Source organism: Artemia sp. Qi Xiang Cuo, chromosome 19 (assembly GCF_049724085.1).
Source record: "Artemia sp. Qi Xiang Cuo chromosome 19, ASM4972408v1, whole genome shotgun sequence".
Lineage (NCBI taxonomy): Eukaryota > Metazoa > Arthropoda > Branchiopoda > Anostraca > Artemiidae > Artemia > Artemia sp. Qi Xiang Cuo.
Genome location: NC_142812.1, coordinates 16,464,315 through 16,489,914, shown reverse-complemented (window position 1 = coordinate 16,489,914; position 25,600 = coordinate 16,464,315). Strand labels below are relative to the sequence as shown.

General features: G+C 36.2%; 1 protein-coding gene across 1 annotated transcript in view; it reads left to right on the top strand.

Annotated features, from left to right (window-relative positions):
- LOC148940552 (sodium-dependent nutrient amino acid transporter 1-like) overlaps positions 1 to 25,600 on the top strand; it is a 76,157-nt gene that overhangs the window by 5,779 nt on the left and 44,778 nt on the right. The window contains exons 2-4 of the mRNA XM_089105654.1: positions 3,800 to 3,895; positions 9,226 to 9,321; positions 24,099 to 24,375. Of these exons, the coding sequence (XP_088961780.1) occupies positions 3,800 to 3,895; positions 9,226 to 9,321; positions 24,099 to 24,375 (469 nt within the window). The remainder of the gene's footprint in view (positions 1 to 3,799; positions 3,896 to 9,225; positions 9,322 to 24,098; positions 24,376 to 25,600) is intronic.

The window sequence follows — 25,600 nt, the reverse complement described above, 5'->3', positions numbered from 1 at the left end:
AACGAATATAAATTAATTTGAAAACATTTCTAAAAAAATGTTCAAAGAAATGACAAAAAGAGCCAAAGAATTTGAATCTGAATTTGAAAGAATTTGAATAAAAGAATTTATGGTCTCTTTTTTCTAATTAATTAAAAAAACGCTTAATTAAGAAAATTCAAATCAATCTACTGAAGAAAATATGCATTGTCATATACATATGCTGATATTTATTCCTTACAATCTTAATTAATTTTTGATTTCTTAAATTTATAAAAATGAAAACATTAAAAAAAAATTCAGTAAAGTACAAATTATATTCTGGCTTTTAGAAAGCTAGGGGTTTAGAACCCTACTCATATTAATTTCTGCTTGTTTTGAGTTTGACTCGATTATTTATTTTAGTTTCAGTTTGTTTTGGTTTTCATTTATTTGTTGATACTGATTTGTTGTGGTTGTATGCTTGGTAGATTATTTGATTTTATTTATGGTCATTCGAATTAGCCTATTAGCCACCTTCGAAGTTTATTCCACTAGCCACCTTCGAATTTTATACGTCGATGCTTTCTATAAAAACCTTACCTTCCCCCAGGACATAACTTACAACCCTAGCATTGAGGGCTGGGGGGATTTTTTATCCTCAAAGACATAATTTTCAAACCTTTTAAATACGTTGAATGAAATAGCTATATCAAAATTTTGATTGGAAGTGTTTGGGGGAATAATGGGCGTACGAGACAGGGGGTGGGGGGGCATTTGCCCTCTGATCACTTTCGACTAAAAAATTAGGCACTAGTCCTCTCAATTTCCAAACCAATAAGCCCTTTTTGAAGCTTCTGCGACAAAACTTTCTATTAAAACCTTATATGCCGCAAGGGCATAACTTACGACCCTTGTCCTGAGGGCTATGGGGGGAGAGTTGTCATCCTCAGAGAAATAATTTCCAAAACTTTAAGCTACGTTGAACAAATAGGCCATATTCTTGGGGAAATGATGAGCCTAGGGGGGGGGATTCTCCTTGCGATTATTTTCCACTATTAAAAAGGACAATAGCCCTCTCAATTTCCAATCAAATGAGCTCTTTTGAAGTTTATACGACAACGCTTTCTATAAAAGCCTTGTATGCCCCCCAGGGCATAAGTTACAACCTTAGCCCTGAGGCATGTGGGGCTTGTCATACTCAAAGACATAGTTTCTAGAACCTTCAGCTACGTTTAACGAAATGACTGTATCACAACGTTGATAGGAAGTGTTTGGGGAAATGATGGGTGGAGAGGGTCATTCAGTCTCCGATCGCTTTTTACTATTAATAAGGGCACTAGCCCTCTCAATTCTCATTTGAATGAGCCTTTTTTGAAGTTTCTACGACAAAACTTTCTTAAACACCTTAAATGGTATAACTTAAAACCTTTGCCCTGGGGGCTGTGGGAGGTTTGTCATCCTAAAAAAAACAATCTCTAGGCCTTTCAACTACGTTGAAGAAAATGGCTGTCTCAAAATTTTGATTGAGTGTGTTCGGGGAAATGGTGGGCGTGGGAAGGAGGTTAGGTGCCATCCAATCGTTTCAACTAATAAAAAAGGCACTAGCCCTTTCAATTTCCAATCCAATGAGCCCTTTTTGAAGTTTCTAAGACAACGCTTTCTTCAAAAACCGTATATGCCCCAGGGTATAACTTACAACCCTTGCCCTGAGGGCTGTATGGGGATTGTCATCCTGAAAGACCTAATTTCCAGAACTTTAAACTACGTTGAACAAAATGGCTATGTCAAATTTTGATTGGATGTGTCTGGGGAAATAGGACGTAAGAGGAGGGTTAGTTGCCCTTCAATCACTTTCGACCATTAAAAAGGGCACTAGCCCTTTTAATTTCCAATCTCTTTGAAGTTTCTGCTACAACGCTTCCTATAAAAATCCTATATGCCCCAGGGCATAAATTACAATCCGTCGAGAACAACCCTTGTTCAAAGACGGGTTGTTCGCGGTTCAGCGGGTTCGAACACGGGTTGTTCTCGTCTAGTGCATCAAGCGTTTTCACTAAGCGGGTTCTCGAGGAGAATACGGAATTGAAACTTTGAACCCGCTGAAACTAGACGAAAAAGTAGAAACTTGAAACTAGACGAGAAAAACCTGTGTTCGAACCCGCTGAGCCTGAAAACGCCGCTCTGGTCTATAAGAAAAAAAATAATAATACATTGTGCCAACATCGTTATTTACTTATGCAGCGCTATTGTGCTGCCTATGATTAGTAGGTTGCTAAGAACACCATTGTCTTGACTCCGTTACTTGATTTAAATGTGTTTTATGTCATTTTTTTATTATTCTAATTTTCATGTGGTGGTAATGTTAAGAAATAATATCCACGTATCTCATTCGTTTTTTAACTTTCGGTAAAATGAATTTGTCTCGGAAATGAATTCTTGTGTCTGCGCCAAATTAAACAAATATTTGTATCACTAAGTAAAAGAATGTGTTCTCTTATATCATATCTGTTCTCTTAAAAGAGTGTTCCCTTACACAGGAATTTCTATTTTACAATTAGGGGGGAGCTATCAGCCCACAGCTTTCATTTTGTAAGCTTAATCCTAATAATCCCTGTGAATGAAGGGAGATTAGAGATTAATTTTAACCTCTCTCCAAATAAAGCTCCTTCGATATCTATATGATACCAACCTTGTTGATCACAAAGTGACTTGTGACAAAGTGACAAAGTGATTTTTTACTTGTTGATCACAAAGTGACTTTTTGAGGATGCATGCACACTAATGGTCATGTTAGATCAATACAATCACTTATACCGCTATTTTATTTTGCATTGTTAACAAAAAAAAAGTTTGCTTTTGAAAACCTAAAAAACTCCTATATTTAACTGAAGAGGCACTTTTTGCCCTTTTAGAACTTTTTTAGGCTTTTTGAGGCTTCATGCCCTCTAACAGCCCTGTTAGATCAATAGATCACAAACGTCGCTATTTTATTTCGCATCTTTATTAAAAAAAAAGTTGAAAAAATATTTGTTTTTGAACGCCTAAAGAAATTTCTATATTTGTCTGAAGAGGCACCTTTTTGTATTTCTATTACCTAGCACATTTTGCACCTCTTGAGCGAAAAAGATAATTTCCCATGCTTCAGGTAGACTAACGACCATGTTAGGTCAATAAACCACATAAGCTGGTATTTTAGATCTTTAACAGAAAATGGTGTGAAAAAACTATGCTTCGGATGGCCTAAGAAACTTCTATATCTATATGATGAGGCAGTTTTTCCAATTTTCCTACTTTTTGAGCACATTTTGCACTTTTTGAGCACAAGATGAACTTTTGACGGTTCTAACACATTAATGGCCATGCCAGGTCACTAAACCACAAAAATCACTCTTTTGCATCTTTAATAAAAAAAGATGATAAAATATTATTTTTGACCAACTAAATAAAAAGCTCCTATATCGAGAGTTTAGCTTTGAGAGTTCAAGCACTTTTTGTAGCCTACTTCTTGGCCTTTTTTGCACTCTCGAGGGTCCAAGCAGACTAGCAGTCATGTTAGGAATCAAATCACGTTAGTCAGTATTTCATTTTGTACCTTTAATAAAAAAAAGGATAAAAAAATTAACACCAAAAAGCACCTATATTTATCTGAAGCTTTGAGACTTCACACCTTTTTTGACCTTTTTTCGCACTTTCTCTACTTTTAAACCGTATAAGATCAAGGAATATTAGTTACTTTTTTATTGTGTATCCTTAATTTTAGCAAATTTGACTTGACTGAACCTGACAAATTTAATCTGACTTATAATTTAATCTGTTTAATTTTTTCTACTTGTTTTAGGGACATGGAGGTAGTAATGGACATGTAAATGAAGGTTTTGTTCGAGACAGTACAACTGTATTAGACAAAGAGCCAAATAATGAACAAACTATCCAAGTAAGTTATTTCCGAAATTTGATTTATTTTTATCTTTTATTGAATAAAATACCTAATACCCTTCCCCTACATTTTCCTAGGAGAAATGATTTTCTATCCCCTAGATTGCTTCGATAGCCGGGATTTTTCACCCCCCCCCCCTCCCCTAAGGTTTTAAAAATAAAAATTTTCAAAAATATTTTATTTTTTAGTATTTTCATTGAAAACTCCACTTTTTGGGGTTTTCATTGAAAAAAATAAAAATATAAAAAAATTAGATTTTAAATAGTTCCCTTGTCCCCCGTCTCCTCCTCTTACAATTTCTTGAAATGGATTTTTGGCTTTAGACCGATTCCTGAAAGTTTTATTCTTTTAGCTTAATAGTGTTCGAAGATTGCATCATCAAACAGTTCTTGGTAGAGAACTGTAAGTAAGGAGCGACCGGCTCAATAGTAACCAAAACTCTAAAAAAAGGAATTTTGATACATCAAAAGAACTGTATTTTATCCTGATTTAAAATATTTCAGTTTCATCATGTTTAATTTTATCCATCAAAAGTTACAAGCCTGAAAAAATTTGCCTTATTTTCTAAGAAGGGGGAAACGCCCCCTAAAGGTGACAGAATCTCAATAAAAATCAAACCATCAGATTCAGTTTAACAGAAAACCCTACTGTAGAGGTTTCAAGCTCCTATCTGCAAAAATGTGGAATTTTGTATTTTTTTTATTTTTTTGTCAGAAGAAAGACCACGGCTGCGTGTTTATTTGTTTTTTTTACTCTTTGTTTTTCCCAGGGGTGATCGTATCAATCCAGTAGTCCTAGAATATCAAGAGAGGGCTCATTCGAGCCGTAATCAATAGTTCTAGTTCCCTTCTTAAATGACCAAAAAATTGGAGAGCCAATTGTCCCCTCCTCACGCTAATTTTTTTCCTGAAGCCACCCAATCAAAATTTTGAGATAGCCATTTTTTTTTCTGCATAGTAGAAAATCTAATAAATATGTCGTAGGGGATGACTTAATTCCTCACTGATCCCGGGAGAAGGGCTGCGAGTTGTATACTTTGCCCATTGTTTACATATAGTATAGATTATTGCTAAGTATACCGACGTTTTTCTGGAGGTATTTTTCTGGTGGGGGGGAGGATGGGTTTACGTAGGAAGATCTTTCCATGGAGGATGTTTCCTTGGGGGAAGGGACATTCCAGGAAGGGGGCGCCGGATTTCCCAGCATTATAATAATAATAATAATAATATATTGAAAACCCGTCGTATACAGTAAATGCACAATGACAGAGTATACAAAATGCGAAAAGAGGAAACAAAAAGAAAACATACTTAAAAAAGTAACAACAAAAACAACAAATTCTTAAATAGCATACAAAATAGTACGAAAAGAGGAAACAGAAAGATAACATACTCAAAATTAACAACAGAAACAACAACTTCTTTGAAAATAGCAGCAAGGACAACAACTTCGGAAAGGAGAGAAAAAGAAAAAAAAGGGAAACAAGAGGAAAAATTAAACAAGCAAACTTGCCCACTCGTGCTTTAGAATCGCTGGTTTTATTTATTTTTTTCTGGCTAATAAGTGTCTCAACAGCTAGATTTGGTTCAGCTAGGTTAAAGCACCAAATCAGAAAATTATTTTTTGTCCAAGGTGGCAATTTTAGTTGGTACTTGGCAAAACGGAAAAATAAAGAGTGGAGTTTAGACTTTTCCCAGTTTGCCAATAATTTCCAGAAAGGGGTCACATATACTATATGTGGCAGAGCGGTAGCGTTGTAAATACTTGTCAGTAGTGGACGGTTAAATCTCAGAGTGGATTTAACGATCAAAGCATAGGAGCTGGAAATTCGCCGTTCAAGATGTGAGATCAGGAGGGAGCGGGTATGCTGTAATGTGGTGCCTATTGGCAGCCCCAGATATACTATTTTATTAACAGGTTTTACTGAGCAATCACCTAGTGTGACATTAGTAGGAGGGTCATTCTTCCAATTGTAAAGCAAGGCTTCCGACTTTTGAGAGTTAAATCTCAGACCGATTTTCTCGTTACTGGACTGCAGATATGAGAATATTTCTGAAAGGCGGTTAAGCATCCAGCTGAGATTCAACGTGTCATCAGTATAGCATACTAGGGAGATGTCAATGGAACTGAGAATGCAGGATGAAGGACAGCTGTCTTGAGGCTCAATAATGTAGTTCTTGAAGAAATTGGGGGATAAAACTGTCCCCTGACGGGCACCTTTACGGACTGGTATCAAAGCTGACCATGGGGCTGGTGGAAGGCCTTTATCGGGAGGGAGCTTGAGTCGCACGTGAAGGCGAGAGTAAAGATCACGGAAAGCCCGAATGATATTTGAGTTCACTCCTCTTTTAGCTGAGTTAAGCAACATAAGCGTATGAATCAATGAATCAAACGCTCTCTGCAGGTCTAAGCCATCGATTGCTAGGCTTTTTTCTGATTTGTGTGCATCCATGATTTCATATGCAAAGACATAAATCGCTTCAGAACAAACAATACCGCGTTGGAAGTTGAATGATCTTGGTGGACTGCAACACAGTTTTTCAAACTAATCTACAAATAAAACTTCAAATAGCTTGCATAGAGAATTAGTAATCGCGATTGGACGGAAAGAGGAGCATTGCATGGTAATTTTTCCTTTTTTAGGAACTGGCGTAAGATCTCCAATTGGTGATTGGGATAATACCCTGAATGAGATAATGTGCATCAGGAGAGTTACGTGACTAATGAGAGTGGGCCCACCACTTTTTAGATGGAGTGCGCTGATATCATCAATTCCGAAAGATTGTTTAGGTTTTAGGCGAGAGATGGCCTTGCATACAACTCCCTCTGTTACAACATTATCACCCTGAGGACAACTATCTAAGAAGTCGTCCAACTCAGCTTCGTATCTTTCGTTGAGGGCTGGGTCAGGAGAAATATTTCATTTCTGATGGTTTAAAAAATTATCAGAAAATAAATTAAAAAAAAACCAATTTTTCCAACTGAAAATAAAGAGCAACAGCAAAACTTACAACAAACAGAAATTATTACGTGTATGAGGGGGGTTCGCCCCCTAGTCAATACCTCGCTCTTTACGCTAAAGTTTTTTTAGTACTTCTATTCTAATTAAACGGCCTTTGTGATTCAGGGAATTGTGATTCGAACAAAATTCGAGCTTTGGCGTAAAGAGCGAGGTATTGACTAGGGGGAAAACCCCCATATATATGTAATAATTTCTGTTCCTTTTAAGTTTTAATGTTGCTCCTTACTTTCAGTTGAAAAAACTTGTTTTTTTATTTAATGATTTAATATGAAGAATAACTCAGGTGTTTTAATATTTTCGTTTTTAAGTTATAGTCAGTAAACTTACGTCATTATACATTTTATATGTTTTATATATAATATATACATTATATATTTTATAACATATATCCATTATATATTATATACATTATATATTTTATATATTTTAATAAATTAGATCTTAAATTAAACATCCTTACAAGAAAGATGTCAAGAGTGAGTTTGGTAGTTATAGAAGCATTTTTTGGTTTCTGGAGGAAGCAAATTACTTAGCATGATAATGCTTATTAGAGTAAGAAATGTTGCAGATAAAGTTTAACAGGAGAACAGTGTGGTTTAAGGAAGGGAAACGATGCATCAACCAAATTTTCACCCTTGGATTTATAATTAAGAAATATCTGAATAATCAGATACCATCAATGCTAATTTTTATAGATTATCAAAAGGCATTTGATGACTCCGTTACTTGATTTGAGAAAAAAATGAGTTGTATGTCATTTTTTTTATTATTCTAATTTTTATGTGGTGGTAATGTTAAGAAATAATATCCGCGTATGTCATTCGTTTTTTTTCTTCCTTGCTGTTTAGAGGAATTTTCCATTGAAATTAACTTTCCGTAAAATAAATTTGTCTCGGAAATGAATTCTTGTGTCTGCGCCAAATTAAACAAATATTTGTATCACTAAGTACAAGAATGTGTTCTCTTATATTATACCTGTTCTCTTAAAAGAATGTTCCCTTACACAGGAATTTCTATTTTACAATTAGAGGGGAGCTATCACCCCACAGCTTTCATTTTATAAGCTTAATCCTAATAATCCCCGTGAATGAAGGGCGATTAGAGATTAATTTTGACCCCTCTCCAAATAAAACTCCTTCGATATCTATCTGAAGCTTTGACTCTTGTAACACATTTTTTACTTTTTGATCACAAAGTGACTTTTTGAGGATGCATGCACACTAACGGCCATGTTGGATCAATAAAATCACATATACTGCTATTCTGTTTTGCATCTTTAGTAAAAAAAAATTTTTTGCTTTTGAACACCTTAAAAACTCCTATATTAAAGTGAAGAGGCAGTTTTTGCATTTTTAGTACTTTTTTAGCACAAAATAAACTTTTTGAGGTTTCATGCCCTCTAACAGCCATTCTAGATCAATAAATCACATAAGTCACTATTTTAATTCGTATCTTTATTAAAAAAAAGTTGAAAAAAATTCTTTTGAACACCTAAAGAAACTTCTATATTTATCTGAAGAGGCACCTTTTTGTATTTCTATTACCGAGCACTTTTTGCAGTTCTTGAGGGAAAAATGCAATTTTTCATGCTTTAGGTACACTAACGACCATGTTAGATCAATAAACCACATAAGCTGGTATTTCATATCTTTCATAAAAAATGGTATGAACAAATTATGCTTTGGATCGCCTAAGAAACTCCGATATTTATATGATGAGGCAGTTTTTGCATTTTTCCTACTTTTCGAGCACATTTTGCACTTTTTGAGCACAAAATGAAATTTTGACGGTCCTGACACATTAATGGCCATGCCAGGTCAATAAACCACAAAAATCACTCTTTTGTATCTTTAATATAAAAATATGATAAAATATTGTTTTTGACCACCTAAACAAAAAGCTCCTATATTGAGAGCTTAGCTTTGAGAGTTCAAGCACTTTTTGTAGCCTAATTCTTGTCCTTTTCTGTACTCTCGAGTTTTCAAGCAGATTAGCAGCCATGTTAGGAGTCAAATCACGTTAGTCCGTATTTCATTTAGTACCTTTAATAAAAAAGGATAAAAAAATTAACACCAAAAAAACTCCTATATTTATCTGAAGCTTTGCGACTTCACGCCTTTTTGACCTTTTTTTCGCACTTAATGTACTTTTAAATCGTATAAGATCAAGGAATATTAGTTACTTTTTATTTTGTATCCTTAATTTTAGCAAATTTGACTTGACTGAACCTGACAAATTTAATCTGACTTATATTATTATAACCCTATTTTGGTTAAATTCGTTTCATTTTTTCTATTTATTTTAGGGACATGGAGGTAGTAATGGACATGTAAATGAAGGTTTTGTTCGAGACAGTACAACTGTATTAGACAAAGAGCCAAATAATGAACAAACTATCCAAGTAAGTTATTTTCGAAATTTGATTTATTTTTATCTTTTATTGAATAAAATACCTAATACCCCCTCCCCTACATTTTCCTAGGAGAAATAATGTTTTATCCCCTGGATTGCTTTGATTGCCGGGATTTTTCGCCCTCTCCCCGAAGGTTTTAAAAATAACATTTTTTCAAAAATATTTTATTTTTTAGTATTTTCATTGAAAACTTCAGTTTTCGGTGTTTTCATTAAAAAAATTAAAAACATAAAAAAAACTAAATTTTTCAAAAGTTCCCTTGTCCTCCGTCTCCTCCTCTTATAATTTCTTGAAATGAATTTTTGGCTTTAGACCGATTTCAGAAAGTTTTATTCTTTTCGTTTAATAGTTTTCCCAGATTGTATCATCAAACAGTTTTTGGTAACGACCTGTAAATAAGGAGTGACCGGCTCAATAGTAACCAAAACTCTAAGAAAAGGAATTTTGACACTAGTAGATACATCAAAAGAATTGTGTTTTATGTTGATTTCAAACATATAAGTTTCGTCAAGTTTAATTTTACCCATCAAAAGTTACGAGCCGGAAAAAATTGACTTATTTTCGAAGAAGGGGGAAAAATCCCCCTAAAAGTGACAGAATCTCAATGAAAATCAAACCATCAGATTCAGCGTAACAGAAAACTCTACTGTAGATGTTTCAAGCTCCTATCTGCCAAAATGGGGAATTTTGCATTTTTTGCCAGAAGAAAGATCACGGGTGCATCTTTATTTGTTTTTTTTTTTTATCTTTTGTTTTTTCCAGAGGTGATCGTATCGACCCAGTAGTCCTAGAATATCGTGAGAGGGCTCATTCGAATGGAAATTAAAAATTCTAGAACCCTTTTTAAATGACTAAAAAATTGGAGAGCAAATTCGGCTGTCCTCTGCCAAAACCGATTATCTACACAAAAATTCGATTTTGAGTTAAAGATGGACATCCCCTAATCTTAACACGGCGAATCCAGTGGTGAAGTCTGACTTTTTCTATCTGCTATAGTTGCTGAGATACCACCTAGTATCTACATTGATAAAAACGTATTTTACCGGTTTTCCACAGCCAAAATCTAGTACACCCACACTAAAATTGTAAAACATAGCAACTATATCCAACAGGATAATGGGTGGCAAAATCTAGCATCTGTTACAAAAGCCGAGCAGGTAACACCAAGCATCTACGGATTTCGCGAAACAACAGCAACATTTCATCACGATCACCACTTTCTTGTTATTACTTTTTTGCAAAAAGAATAATGAAGTCTGAAGAATAATGAGAGGTTTCAGTAATAGCTACTTTGCCCCCCACCCCAGCAAAACTGTCCCTTAAATTTTTAACTCAACCCCTGCAGTCAGAAAAAAATCCCGTTGAGTTACTAGATCTATAAATTTGGAGTTATATATTTACGAATAGAACCCCCTCCTCTTAAAACATATAGAATATATACAATAGAACCCCCTCCTCCATTTAATATTTAAAGTTAATATTAATTTTAACCAGCCAATCTTCGAGCTTGAATATGTGACGCTGAGAACAAGCGCGTAAATGGGACAGGGTTGTAATTGCCCCTATAGATTATTTTGCCCTCCCCCTTTGATTTTTCAACTCCTGCCCTAAATTCATAAAAAATAATTTTTGTTCCATATATTAAAAAAAAGTGAAGTTGTCACTCCTAGATTTAAAAAAAATTCATTTGAGTATGAAAGATGGGATTAAACGGGGAAGTAAAACGTTCCTAGATTTAAATTATGCTGATGATTTAAGTGCTCTGGACAAAAATATTAAAGAAATGAATGAATTTTGAGAGGTTTTGCGAGCTCATGGTGCAAGAATAGGTTTGAAGATTAACATCAAGAAGACCAAGTTGCTAAGTCTAGGAATAAGTGGAGCTGAAGAGACGATGCTGGGTAATGAGGAGATCGATCAAGTAGACAGCTTTCACTTACCTGGGTAGTGTTATTAGTAAAAACGGTGGGTGCAGTGAAGATGCTAAAAGTAGAAAAGCAACAGATTTTTTTTTCCATAGTTTAAAAAATTTGAAAGAATAGAAAATAATATGAGTCTGCGAACAAGGATTAGAATATTGGAAGCTACAGTGATGACAGTGGTCAAATATTGATCTGAACAGTGAACGACCCGAAAGACGAAGGAGGATTTGCTAGATATTTTCCAGAGAAATTGCCTACGGATTGTTTTGGGAACCCGTCTGTACTGAAAAAATATAAATGTTTTTATTTTTATAACTTTAATAAATCAAATAATATTAACATTTTGATTACTAAATATCAGTATATTTATATTAAACTGACAATGCAGATTCATTTGTATTTTTTCCAGTAAAGTGCAAATTATGTTCTGGCTTTGGAAAGGCATAGGGGTTTTGAGCCCTACTCATGTTACTTTCTGCTCGTTTTGAGTTTGAATCGGTTATTTATTGTAATTTCTTTTCGTTTTGGGCTTCATTTATTTATCGATACTAATTTGTGGTAGTTTCACGCTTGGTAGATTAATTGATTTTACCTTTGCTCATTTTTGGTTTAATGGAGTTCTTTACTTTTCTTTGAAAAACTTATTTTGTGGAAAAAGTTTTTTAATTAATTTCTGTTAGTTTTATATTCACATAGTCTTTTCAGGGAAAAAGAAAATAATACTTTAGATATTTTCGTTTTTTAAGACTATATACTTTGGCCTGCTATTTGTATGCTGGAGAAAAATTTTCAGCAATTTTTAACAACATACACCCTTTTAAAATTCTGGACACAAATAGTAGTGTTTAATTTAGTTTCATACCTCCTCTAGATGACCTGAAATAGAAAACTTGATACCATTCGTAAAAAATTCTGTTTACTTTCTTTGATAGCTTGGATACACTTACGCTATTTTGATTTGGTTAAATTTTAAGAGCAGAAGTAGCCCCAAGAGTTTGAACATAATAAACTCAGCGGCCTCAGCCGGTTCTTGGGATACTGTTGAGATGCCTTATTGGGAATTAGCATTAAGACAGTGTATTTTGATCTAATCTTAAGGCAACATTTAGTTTTTAAACATAATGGGCAAATGGGAGGGTGGGCGTGAAAGGGGGATTAGTTGCCGTCCAATCATTTTCGACTATTAAAAAGGGCATTAGCCCTTTCTATTTTCAATCGAATGAGCCCTTTTCGAACTTCCTACGACAACTCCTTCGATACGAAGTGCCCTGGTCTAAACAAATGAAAAATAATACATTGTACTCACATCGATCTTTACTATGATTAAATAAAAAAAACAAGTTTTTTAAATTGAAAGTAAGGAGCGACATTAAAACTTAAAACGAACAGAAATTATTCCGTATATGAAAGGGGCTGCCCCCTTCTCAACGCCTCGCTCTTTACGCTAAAGTTTTTTATTGTTTAAAAAAAAAAGTTGTAAAACAGAGTCAAACTTTAGCGTAAACAGCGAGGCCTTGAAGAGGGAACAGTCCCTTTCATATACGGAATAACTCTGTTCGTTTTAAGTTTTAATGTCGTTCCTTACTTTCAGTTTAAAAAACTTGTTTTTTTTGTTTAATTTCTGATCGTTTTTTAGCTAATGCAGCTTTTATTTTGGCTCACCGTCATTGAATAAGTAAACAAAATTTGCAAAAAATTTTACTTTTCTTTTGCTAAATGGCTGTCTCTAAATTTGGTTCCGACGTGATTTACAAATCAACTTACGTAACGAACTTCTATATTCGTATATTTTTCTTCTGGCAAAAAATACAAAGTTGCAGATTTTTGCAGATATGAGCTTTAAACCTATGTAATAGGGTTTTCTGATGCGCTGAATCTGACGGTGTGATTTTCATTAAAATTATTTCACGTGTAGTGGATGTTTCCCCCCCCTCTTTAAAAAATCAGGTAAATTTTCTCAGGCTCGTAGTCTTTGATGAGTAATACTAAACTTAATAAAATTTATATATTTAGAATCAGCATTATAGGCCCATTCTTTTGATACATTTATTGACATCAAAATTCCGTTTTTAAAAGTTTCGATTACTATTGAACCGTATCGCTTGTTTTTTTTTAGTGTTTTTTTTTTATTACGTATATGTTATTACGTATATGAGGGGGTTCTTCCCTTAGTGAATACCACGCTCTTTACGTTAAAAGTTAAAAAAAAAATTAATTCACAAAGCCCTGAATCACAAAGGCCGTTTAATTAGAATAGATAGCTCTTTTGAAAGCACTAAAAAAACTATAGCGTAAAGAGCGAGGTATTGACTTGGGGGAGAACCCCCTCATATAAGTAATAATTTCTGTTCGTTTTAAGTTCTAATGTTGCTTCTTACTTTCAGTTGAAAAAACTTGTTTTTTTTAATTTAATTTCTGATCGTTTTTTAAATAATGCTTGGAAATCCGGTGCCCCCTTCATAGAAATGTCCCGTACCCCAAAGAAACATCCTCCACGGAAAAATTTTCCATGGTAAACCCCTCCTCCAGCCCCCCCCCACCACCAGAAAAAAATCCTTCCTGAAAATGCCTGTATAAACCAATACAATATGTAAGCAATGGGCAAAGTTCATAACTTGCAGCCCTTCCCCTGGGAACTGTGGGGGATTAAGTCATCCCAAAAGACATATTTATTAGATTTTTGACTATGCTGAACAAAATGGCTATCTCAAAATTTTAATTGGGTGACTTTGAGAAAAAAATGGGCGTGGGAGGAGGCCTAGTTGCCCGCCATTTTTTCGGTCACTAAAAAAGTGCACTAGAACTGTTAATTTCCGTTCCAATGACCCCTCCTAGGATATTCTAGGACCACTGGTTCAATACGATTACCCCTGGGGAAAAGAAAAAAAAAACAAATAAACACGCATCCGTGATCTTTCTTCTGGCAAAAAATGGAAAATTCCACATTTTTGTAGATAGGAGCTACAGTACAGTACAGTAGGGTTCTCTGATACGTTGAATATGATGGTGTGATTTTCATTGAGGTTCTATTACTTTTAGGGGGTCTTTCCCCCTTTTTTCGAAAATCAGCCAAATTTTCTCAGGCGCGTAACTTTTGATGGGTAAGATTAAACTTGATGAAACTTATATATTTGAAATCAACATTAAAATCTGCTTCTTTTGATGTATCTATTGGTATCAAAATTATGTGTTTTAGAGTTTCGGTTACCATTGAGCCGGGTCGCTCCTTACTTGCAGTTCGTTACCACGAATTGTTTGAAAATGTCAAGCCTTCGAATCATATTAGACTATTAAAAAGGGCACTAGCCCTTTAATTTTTCAGTTGAATGAACCATTTTTGAGTTTCACCCACAACGCTTTCTATAAACACCTTATATACCCCCAGGGCATAAATTACAACCCTTGCCCTGAGGGCTGTAAGGGGATTATCATCCTCAAAGACGTAATTTCCAGAATTTTAAACTACAATATACAAAATGGCTATCCCAAAATTTTGATGGGGTGTTCTTGGGGAAATGGTGGGCGTGAGAGGGGCGTTAGTTGCTCTCCAAGGACTTTCAACTATTAAAAAAGGCACTAGCACTTTCAATTTCCAATCGAAGGAACCCTTTTGAAGTTTCTACGACAAAGCTTTCAATAAAAACCTTATGTGCCCCAGGGCATAACTTTCAACCCTTGCCATGAGGGCTGAAGGGGGGGGGTCTCATCCTCAAAGACCTAATTTCCAGAACTTTCAAATAAGTTGAACAAAATTTATATTTAAAAATTTTGATTGGATGTCTTTGGGGAAATGGTGAGCGTGAGAGGGGGCTAGTTGCCCTCAAATCATTTTCGACTATTAAAAAGGGCACTAGCCGTTTCAATTTCCAATCGGATGATTCCTTTTTGAAGTTTCTACGACAACACTGTCTGTAAAAAAAAACTTATTTGCCAACAGGGCATAACTTACAACCCTTGCCCTGACGACTGTGGGGGGGGGGGAGGGTGTCATCCTGAAAGACCTAATTTCCAGAACTTTCAACTATGTTGAAAAAAATTTCTATCTCAAAATTTTAATTGGATGTGTTTTGGGGTGGGCGTGAGAGGGGGGTTAGTTGCCGTCCCATCACTTTTGACTATTAAAGAGGGTACTAGCCCTTTCAATTTTCAATCGAATGAACCCTTTTGAAGTTTCTACGACAACGCTTTCAATAAAAACCTTATGTGCCCCAGGGAATAACTTTCAACCCTTGCCATGAGGGCTGAGGGGGGGGGGGGGTTGTCATCCTCAAAGACCTAATTTTCAGAACTTTCAAATAAGATGAACAAAATTTATATTTAAAAATTTTGATTGGATGTCTTTGGGGAAATGGTCGGCGTGAGAGGGGGCTACTGCCCTCCAATCATTTTCGACTAATAAAAAGGGCACTAGCCGTTTCAAATTCCAATCGGATGATTAGTTTTTTATGTTTCTAAGACGACACTGTCTGTAAAAAAAAAAGACTTATATCCCCCCAGGGCATAACTTACAACCCTTGCCCTGAGGGCTGTGGGTGGGGGGAGGGGTGATTCTCAAAGACCTAATTTCCTGAACTTTCAACTACGTTGAAAAAAATTTATATCTCAAAATTTTAATTGGATGTGTTTTGGGAAATGGTGGGCGTGAGAGGGAGTTAGTTTCCCTCCCATCACTTTTGACTATTAAAAAGGGTATAGCCTTTTCAATTTCTAATCGAATGAGCCGTTATTTAAGTTTGAACGGCAATGCCTTCTATAAAAACTTTATACGCCCCAAGTGTTCAATTTAAACCGCTTGCCCTGAGGGCTCCGTGGGGGTTGTATTCTTCAAATAAATAATTTCCAGACCTTTAAATTGTGTTGAACAAAATGCCTATCTAAAAATTTTGACCGAATATGTTCGCGGAAATGGTGGGCGTAAGAGGAGGGCTATTTGCTCTCCAATCACTTTTGACTAATAAAAAGGGCACTAGCCGTTTCAATTTCCAATCGAATGATTTCTTTTTGAAGTTTCTACTTTTTGAAGGGCTGTGGGGGGAGTGTCATCCACAAAAACATAATTTCCGGACTTTCTAACTACTTCGAACAATGGCTATCTCAAAATTTTGATTGGATACGTTTGGGGAAATGGTGGGTGGTTGAGGGGTGTTAGTTATCCTCCAATTATTTTCTACTATTATAAAGGGCACAAGCCCTTCTAATTTCCAATCGAATGAGCCCTCTTTGAAGCTTCTACAACATCACTATCTATAAAAAACCTTATGAGCACCCAGGGCACAACTTCCAACCCTTCCCCCGAGGTCTCTGATGTGGTTATCATCCATTTTAACTACGTTGAACAAAATAGCTATCTAAAAATTTTGATTGGATGTGTTTCGGGAAAAGGTCAACGTGAAAGGGGGGTTAGTTGCCCTCCAATCATTTTCGAGTATTAAAAAGGGCACTAGCCCTTCGAATGTCCAATCGAATGAACCCTTTCTCAAGTTTCTACGGCAAAGGTTTCAATAAAAACCTAATATGCCCTCAGGGAATAACTTACAACCCTTATCCTTATGGCTGTGGGGGGAGTGGCATCCTCAAAGATATAATTTCTGGACCTTTCAACTACTTTGAACAAAATGGCCATCTCAAAATTTTGATTGGATGTGTTTGGATAAATGGTGGGCGTGGAAGGGGTGTTAGTTGCTTTCCGACCACTTTCGACTATTAAAAAGGGAACTAGCTACTTCAATTTGCAATCAAATGAACCCTTTTTGAAATTTCTACAACAACACTTTCTATAAAAACCTAATATACCCCCAGGGCATAACTTAGAGCCCTTGCCCTGAGGACTGTGGGGAGTTGTCATTCTCAAAGACCTAATTTTCAGAAATTTCAACTACGTTGAACAAAATGGCTATCTCAAATTTTGATTTGATGTGTTTGGGGAAAAGGTGGGCGTGAGAGGGGGGTTAGGTGCCCTCTAATCACTTTTGACTATTAAAAAGGACACTAGTCCTTTGAATTTCCAATTGAATGAGCACTTTTTGAAGTTTCTACGACAAAGCTTTCTATAAAACCTTAAATGCCCCCAGGGCATAACTTAAAATCTTTGCCCCGAGGGATGTGGGGGAATATCTTCCTCAAAAACATAATTTCTATCTGGAAATTAACTACGCTCAACAACATGGCTATCTCAAAATTTTGATTGGATGTGTATGGTGAAATGGTGGGCGTGGAAGGGGTGTTAGTTGCCTTCCAATCACTTTCGACTATTAAAAAGGGCACTAGTCATTCCAATTTCCAATCGATTGAGCCCTTTTCCAAGTTTCTACGACAACTCCTTCGATACGAAGTGCCCTGGTCTAAAGGAAAAAAAAATACATTGCGCCAACATCGTTCTTTACTTAGGCAGCGCGATTGCGCTGCCTATGATAATGGTCCTGGCAGATAGTAAAGGAGAACTACCATTTTTAACAACTCAGTACCGTACAAAACTACTTGGTGTGGCTTCATACTATCAGTCTTCAAACTTTCACTTTTATCCCGTCCCATGCAGTTCCAATCCTCTGTAAATCTTTCCTATGACTTCTCCCACTCCATTTGGTAACGAACTGTTTTTGTTTGGATCTCAAAAAAAAATCCTTGGCAGTCTCATTTTTCGCAGGGCCTTATGTTTGATATATGGTCAGTCAGACAGATGTATAAATCTGTCCTTTTTTAATTCCCTAAGAAAAAAAATCTAAAAAATCTTTCTCGGTCTTTCATAGCACCAGCACATCAAAGCCACGGTTGGGGACTATCATAACCGTGCCTTCTAATATTGGAAGGAGGCTAGGAAGGAGGCCTCGGGATCTCTGAGTCTGTACAGTACGGTGAAAGACACTTTGGGGGAAGAAGTTTATTTTAACTTGGGGTTGAAAGGGGGAGAAATAAAATGGATTTTGAATTTAAGGGGAGGATCGATTGTTATTGAGGAAAAAGAGAGGAAATTTAGGGGTCATAGTGTTAACCCTGCCCCTTGTCCAATGTGTGGGGAAGATGACGAGGATATTTTTCATTTGTTGAGGAATTGTAAGGAATTGGCGGATCTGAGATATTAGTGTTTTTTGTTAGTGTTGGCAGATAGAAGGTGGGTGGAAGGGATTGTAGGACCATGAATTGAAACGACATTAAGGAATCTGGCTTTTTTTATGGGAAGTTCAAAAATGAGCTTCGAAACCCTTGAAAACGGTGGTTGATCGCAAGATTATGGCATTCAAGTAGTTACTGTTGAATACCCTTTCTTGGAGGCCTTCAGATTTCCACCATACAAAATTTAAGAAAATCACAATTTCACTTCGATAACCATAACATTTATCTTTTGCCGTGATCCACTCTTCACTAACTGTCACTTCACTGTCCCTTGCCGTGACTTCCCAGTTGCTCTTTTCACATCAGATTGCCCAGCAGACACTTCGCTGGTTCGGACATCTTCAGCGGATGTCTACCGACACTCTGGATCAGATTCTGTATGACGTTGACCCAATTAGTAGCGGCTTAAAAGTCCAAGAGAAAGACCCAAGTTTCGATGGAATGACATTCTCGTGAAATTCTTGGACGTGGTGGAAATTCCACTATCAGATGCAGAGGCCCTTGCTACTGACAACCCCACGTGGAGTGAGCTGACGACACTCTTCATACCACACCAGCGTGAGGATTAACGAACGAAGGCGTTGGCAGATTCGTGTGCAAAGACTGCACTAAAGGAATGAAGGAGGGGAGAAGGACACTTTTTGGGCAAGTTTGGCTGCAGTGTCCATACCTCTTCACTGCATCACCATAACTCTTCACCTTCACCTGGATTCACTGGAATATTCACTCTTCACCTGGCAGCTACTGTTACAACCACAATAAACAATTATAATGATTGTAGCTTCAACGTATCAAAAAAAAAGATGTGGATCTCCCATTCAAATGTCCCGCAAGCACATCTTAGCATCATCTTAAATTAAGCTTTAAAGAGGTCCAAGGAGTTTTTGTGGTCTCAGAGTACAGTTCCACATGTCGTTCTCAGAGATCCCCTCACCATAATATAAACAGTTTTGCAATGTTTTTAACTTTTTATGTATAACTATTAATACACCAAGCAACTTTTTGATACCTTTAATTTTCTCAAGGATGTTTTGTGATTGAATCACAATATAATTTAAAAGAACATGGGACTGAGCTTCACTTGGTGAAAAGAAAGACAGTTTTTTTTATTTTTTTCACAGAACAATTTTACTTCTTTTTTATTTTTATTAATGTAATTGCGTTATTTGGGCTTCCAGCTTGATTGTGATTTATCTTGGAGGCCTCATAGTGATCTTGTAGCAGCTAAATTTGCTAGAGGTCTGGGAATTTTGCGCCGATTAAAGCATGTTTTGCCATTATCAGTTCTTTTATTACTGTACAATACCATTGTTGAGCTTTATATTTCTTATGGGTGTGTTCCTTGGTCTAGTAGTGTTTATGCAAATTTTAAAAGAGTCCAGATTCTTCAAAATAAAACAGTCTTCTTCTTGGTAATTATTCAAGCCAAGGGACAGAAAGTTTCCTATATAGGGGTTTCGGACAAAGCGGTTCTAATGGTGTACTTTTTGTTTTGATCTGACTCTACTTTTAGGAGTTATGGGTTATTATATTTCTTAATATTGGACGTGCCTGTCTCTTACTAGGTTGCAAGGTACCGCTGCAACCCCGATGTAGAAAATGTGAACGATACTGCGTCTGTTTTATAAGAAATTACGAGTGCTTAAGGTTGGTCCGCTTCGCGATTATCAAGCTGCTGTTTTTGCGTATCGATGTTGGAATGATCTACGTCATACAGTTTTTACTAATTCCTTTTTTTGGGCGTAAATCGTTCGCTTAGGGATTAGGGATTAGGGAGGCGGATAATTTTGTCGTTCAGTACCGAGGCCCCACACGTGCAGGTTTCGGAATTAAGTATTTAACTCTAGCTATTTCGAGTGATATCCCAGCTGGCATTCGAGAGGCTGAACACATGGGTCATTTAAAGCAAAGTTTATGAAAAATTTATTGGGAGAGGTATTTTTTTTTAGATTTTGATATTATTTGTTAGTTGAGAGAATGTTTTTGCCCCCCTCCCTTTTTTTAGTTTTTTTTTAGTTTTTTTTTTAGTTTTTTGTAAATGATTTTTGTAATTGGTTGAGAATTAGAGGATTGCAGCCGTCCATCATCAGGCTTTTCGAGCCTTCCTCGAGCGGCTGTATGTATACTTTATTTTGTAATTATTGGTAAAATAAATAATATAAAAAAAAATGTAGAAGTAAAACCCTTAGGGTATTGGACGTCTTAGTATTTGTGACGTCATTCATATGAAAGATTTTTTTTCAAAAATTACCGAAAATTTACCGAATTTTTTTTTATGTTTCAGTGAGGCAACAATTGTGAAACTTTGCACAAAATTTTGTAAATTTACTAATGTCATAATCTTGTAGCAACCAAAACAATATCCGTAAAAAAAATCACGATTTTGGGTATTAATCGACCTAAGATGGTGGCGGGGATGATAATGTTTTAATTCTACTGTCCCAGGTGCTTTTATGTAAATCGGCAAGGTGAAGGTTGTGTGCTTATTACTAGAACATCGAAATAATTATTTGCTCTGCTTTGCTCAAATCAACTTAACCTTAATTGAAGATTAAATAAAAATAAATAAGTTTTTTCAACTGAAAGAAGGAGCAACATTAAAACTTAAAACGAACAGAAATTATTACGTATATGAGGGGTTCACCCCCTAGTCAATACCTCGTTCTTTACGCTAAAGTTTGAATTTAGTTCGAATCACAAATCCCTGAATCACAAAGACCGTTTAATTAGAATAGATATCTCTTTTCAAAGTTCTAAAAAAAACTTTAGCGTAAAGAGCGAGGTATTGACTAGGGGTCGAACCCCCTCACATACGTAATAATTTCTGTTCGTTTTAAGTTTTAATGTTGCTCCTTACTTTCAATAGAAAAAACTTGTTTTTTATTTAATTTTTGATCGTTTTTTAAATAATGGTGAGAAATCCGGCACCCCCTTCATAGAAATGTCCCTTCCCCAAGGAAACAAAAGGCATGGAAATATTCTACCACGTGACCCCCTCCTCCAAGAAACCCCCCACCCACCCAGAAAAAAAAACTCCAGAAAACGTCTGTATAGGCTATATCCCAATAGTTAATACTATATGTAAACAATGGGCAAAGTTCATAACTTGCAGCCCTTCCACCGGGAACTGTGGGGGACTAAGTCATCCTGAAAGACATATTCATTAGATTTTCGACTATGCTGAACAAAACTAATATCTCAAATTTTTGATTGGGTGACCTTAGGAAAAAAATTAGCGTGGGAGGGGGCCAAGTTGCCCTCCAATTTTTTTGGTCACTTTAAAGGGCACTAGGCACTAGAACTTAATTTCGAATGATCTCTCTCACAATATTCTAGGATCACTGAAACAATACAATGACTCCTGGAAAAAAAATAAAATAAAAAAAAATAAACACACGCATCCGTGATCTTTCTTCTGGCAAAAAATACCAAATTCCACATTTTTGCAGATAGGAGCATGAAACCTCTACAGTAGGGTTTTCTGTATCGCTGAATCGGATGGTTTGATTTTCATTAAGATTCTATCACTTTTAGGGGGTGTTTCCCCTTTTTTTCAAAAATAAGGCAAATTTTTCCAGGCTCGTAACTATTGATGAGTTATACTAAATTTGATGAAACTCATATATTTGAAATCTGCATAAAAATCCGATTCTTTGATACTGCTACTGCTGTCAATATTCTGTTTTTTAGAGTTTAGGTTACTAATGAGCCAGGTCGCTCCTTAGTTACAGTTCGTTACCATGAACTGTTTGATACAGCCCAATAGCACAAAAGTACCTGTTGCAAAAACACAGAAATACACAAAACTGCACACAAAAGAGGAGAACTTATGATAACCTCTAGGGTTCTAGGCGTTTACCCCCCGGAAAAATACCCAACCACCGAAAATACCCCCCGAAAAATTCCCCGCGGAAAATGCCCCTTGGAAAATAGTTTCCTGGAAAAAATCCCCCGAGGAAAATACCCCCCTGTCCCCACAGTAAGTACCCCCCCCCCCCAATAACCCCCACGGGAAATACCCTCCGGAAATACCCCCCCCCCCTCGTGGAAAATAAGACTTTCTAAATTTGAGAATTTCATTTGAGTTTTTTTTTTTAATTCCGTAGGGGGAAGGACTTTTAGTACTTGTGTATTATGCACCACTCACTCAAGTTTACGCTATGTAAAACTCGATAACAAACCGGTTTTTTAGTAGTTTCTTCGTTACTTTAGAAAGAAATTTGAGGCATAGATTTGCACATTAGGGGGGAGGGGGTAAAGTATAGCGGGTCTGCATACAAAATGTGTTTGGTACAATTATTCTGCATATTAGATAGATAGATAGATGAGTATATTTTAAAGCCAAATACACGGTCATGAACACAGTGAAAGGCACAAGAACATAAATGAAAAGCACAAATAATATAAACTTTGATCAGCGATCATCATAAAACATTTACATAAAACAGTAGATTAATCTAATAATAGTGCTTACTACTTGGACATACGGTCATTGAAAAACAACGTTTAACACTCGGAAAAAACAAATAAATAAAACATCACATTAGCCTTACACTGGGATTTACTTTTATTTCTTTTTTTTTGTTCTAGCAAAGTTTCTTGATCCATCCTTACTCTTCTATAATTTTCCAGCTGCTACACATAGACATAATTGTTTTATGACTTTAAAATATCCAAATACTTTACCCCCCCCCCCCTTTATGTGCAAATATACAGCTCAAATTATATATTCCCATATATTCTGTCACTTGTCTTTGTCTTGTCTCGCGCTAAGCTGGAAAAAATTAACGGAAAAACCGGTTTGTTCTCGAGTCTTAGACAGCGTAAACTTGAGTGAGTGGCGTATAATACACAGGTACCAAGATTCCTTCTCCCCGACGGAAATGAAAAAAATAAAACTTAAATAAAATTCTCAAATCTGGAAAGTCTTATTTTCTACAGGGGGGTATTTACGGGGGGGGGGGGTATTTACCGGGGATATTTTCTGCAAGGAGGTGTTTTCTGGGGGTATTTTCCGGGGGATATTTTCTGCGGGGGTATTTTCCCGGGGTATATTCCGCGGGGGGTTGGGGATGGGGGTATTTTCCATGGGGGCATTTTCCGAGGGAGTATTTTTCACGGGGGGGGGGGGTGTTCCAGGGGGTGGGGTAATCGCCAGGGGAGGGAGTAAACACCGGCCGCCAACCTCTAGAACGCACTAGAACAATATATCTATATCAATAAATATTAAGTGTACAAGATAACCGAAACAAATCGTTGGTAATTTTTTTGGAGGAATTCCAAAAAATAGTGTATGCGACCAGATGCGTCAATTGGCTTTCTTTCCTCTGTATCCCCCTTGAACTACTGGAGCTCAAACTTGCTGCGGGACTAGGCGTTTCTCACCTCTGCTTGTTGAGATGCTACGCAGGATCTAGGGAGATCCCCCTAGATTCTCCGCGATTTTCAATATACCTTTTATATGGCATTCTCATTCAAAAAGACCTTTTTCTCATATTTTTGTTGAAAAGAAACAAGAAAGTAGCTACCTCCCCAAAGATTCTGAAATCTAGTTTTGTCCCCCCCCCCCATGCTATCCTCGTAAATTGACACCCGGTTATACCGCTTAAATAATTCTAAAATATACCTCTAAAAATGTTCGCCGTTGACAGTCGTCTAAATCTCTTAAGACAGTATTGAATGAATTTTCAACTGCGGAATTTTCATAATCCATTAATTTGACTTTTTTTTTAGAAATCATTCAAGTTAGATGTGGAAACAGGCGAAGACAGAGCAAAATGGGGGAGTCCGGTGGAATTCTTGATGTCCTGCATTTCCATGTCTGTTGGATTAGGAAATATCTGGAGATTTCCTTTCACAGCTTATGAAAACGGAGGTGGTGCATTTATAATTCCATATTTGGTCGTTCTCTTCCTTATTGGAAAGCCTCTCTATTTCTTGGAAATGGCAATGGGTCAGTTTTCCAGCTATGGCTCTGTGAAAATTTGGGAAGTGGCTCCAATTGTGAAAGGTATGCCCATCTTTCCCAGCGATTGGGGCAGAGGAGGAGAGTTTATACTATATTCTCTTCAGGTGGCTTGGTTGTTCATTGGTTTCCTAGTAGTAGTTCTATTGTGTTATATTCTAGACTCATTTGATCCACCGTTAGGCTGGGGCTTTAATAATTAATTTCAATCTCATTTCCTCGGCCGGTTAGTTCTAATTTCATAAACTCAAATTTAGCAGCAGCATTGCCACCAACTTCCCCAAAATGAATTCTGATTTCTGGGTTCCCAAACTCAAATTCAATACCTGCGCTGTCGCCATCTTCTATGAAAAAGTTTTGAAATTTGTTTTAAAAACTGTAAACCTTTTTTATATTCCGTCTTATATCAGCTGATGTTATGGTGTAATTAAGTTCTCTAAAATAGTCGAGAACATTAGCTTTGAGATGAAGTCTTTATTGAATAATGGTGAAAGCACAAGTACAGTAAAGTAATGATAAAAGATACACGTAGAGGTAAGACGAGAGACTTCCGAAGCACACACTTGTCCCGAATTCCTCTGGAACGGAAGTTCCAGGGATTTGCTAGTTGACTACACACACAAAAAAAAACACACGGAAAGTCACACGGAAGTCTTTCACACAGGAAAGCTATGGTCATAGAGACCTCTTGGAACGGACAGTCTCTGACATATAAACGAGTAGAACCCATTGGAAATTAGACCCCTAGAAAGACAGTTAGAGCTGACCTTTCAAATTTTCTATACATAGCTAATGTAATAACTGTACCTTTATTAGTAATTAACTGGTAATCTATTCTGGTGTGAGACATCTCTACTAATTAATTATTTCATTTAATGCCCTAGCTATAAAAGCAGAACGTAAGAAGAATTCCGTTACAAATAAAAGTGAAGTTCGAACTATATTTTGTTTGGAAAAATTTTTGTGTTTTCTAAAAATGCTTTATCAACTAAAACCTATTTTTGTCTTTCGATTTGTTCTAACCAGTTCTAAACATCTTGCATCCGATTATTATAATTTGTTACACAATTAAGTTAACAAAAGCTAAATAAAAGAATTTAATTAGGTTCACAAATTTACTTGAGATACCAAGAACCGGTATAAAATATCGCATTGTCAAAAGACCACAGGCTATGGAGAAAATTACCTCGACACCATGTAAGAAAAAAATAATCTGTTTCAAGGCTGATTTATTTCAAACTATTTGCCAAATCTTACTTCCAGCCATAGT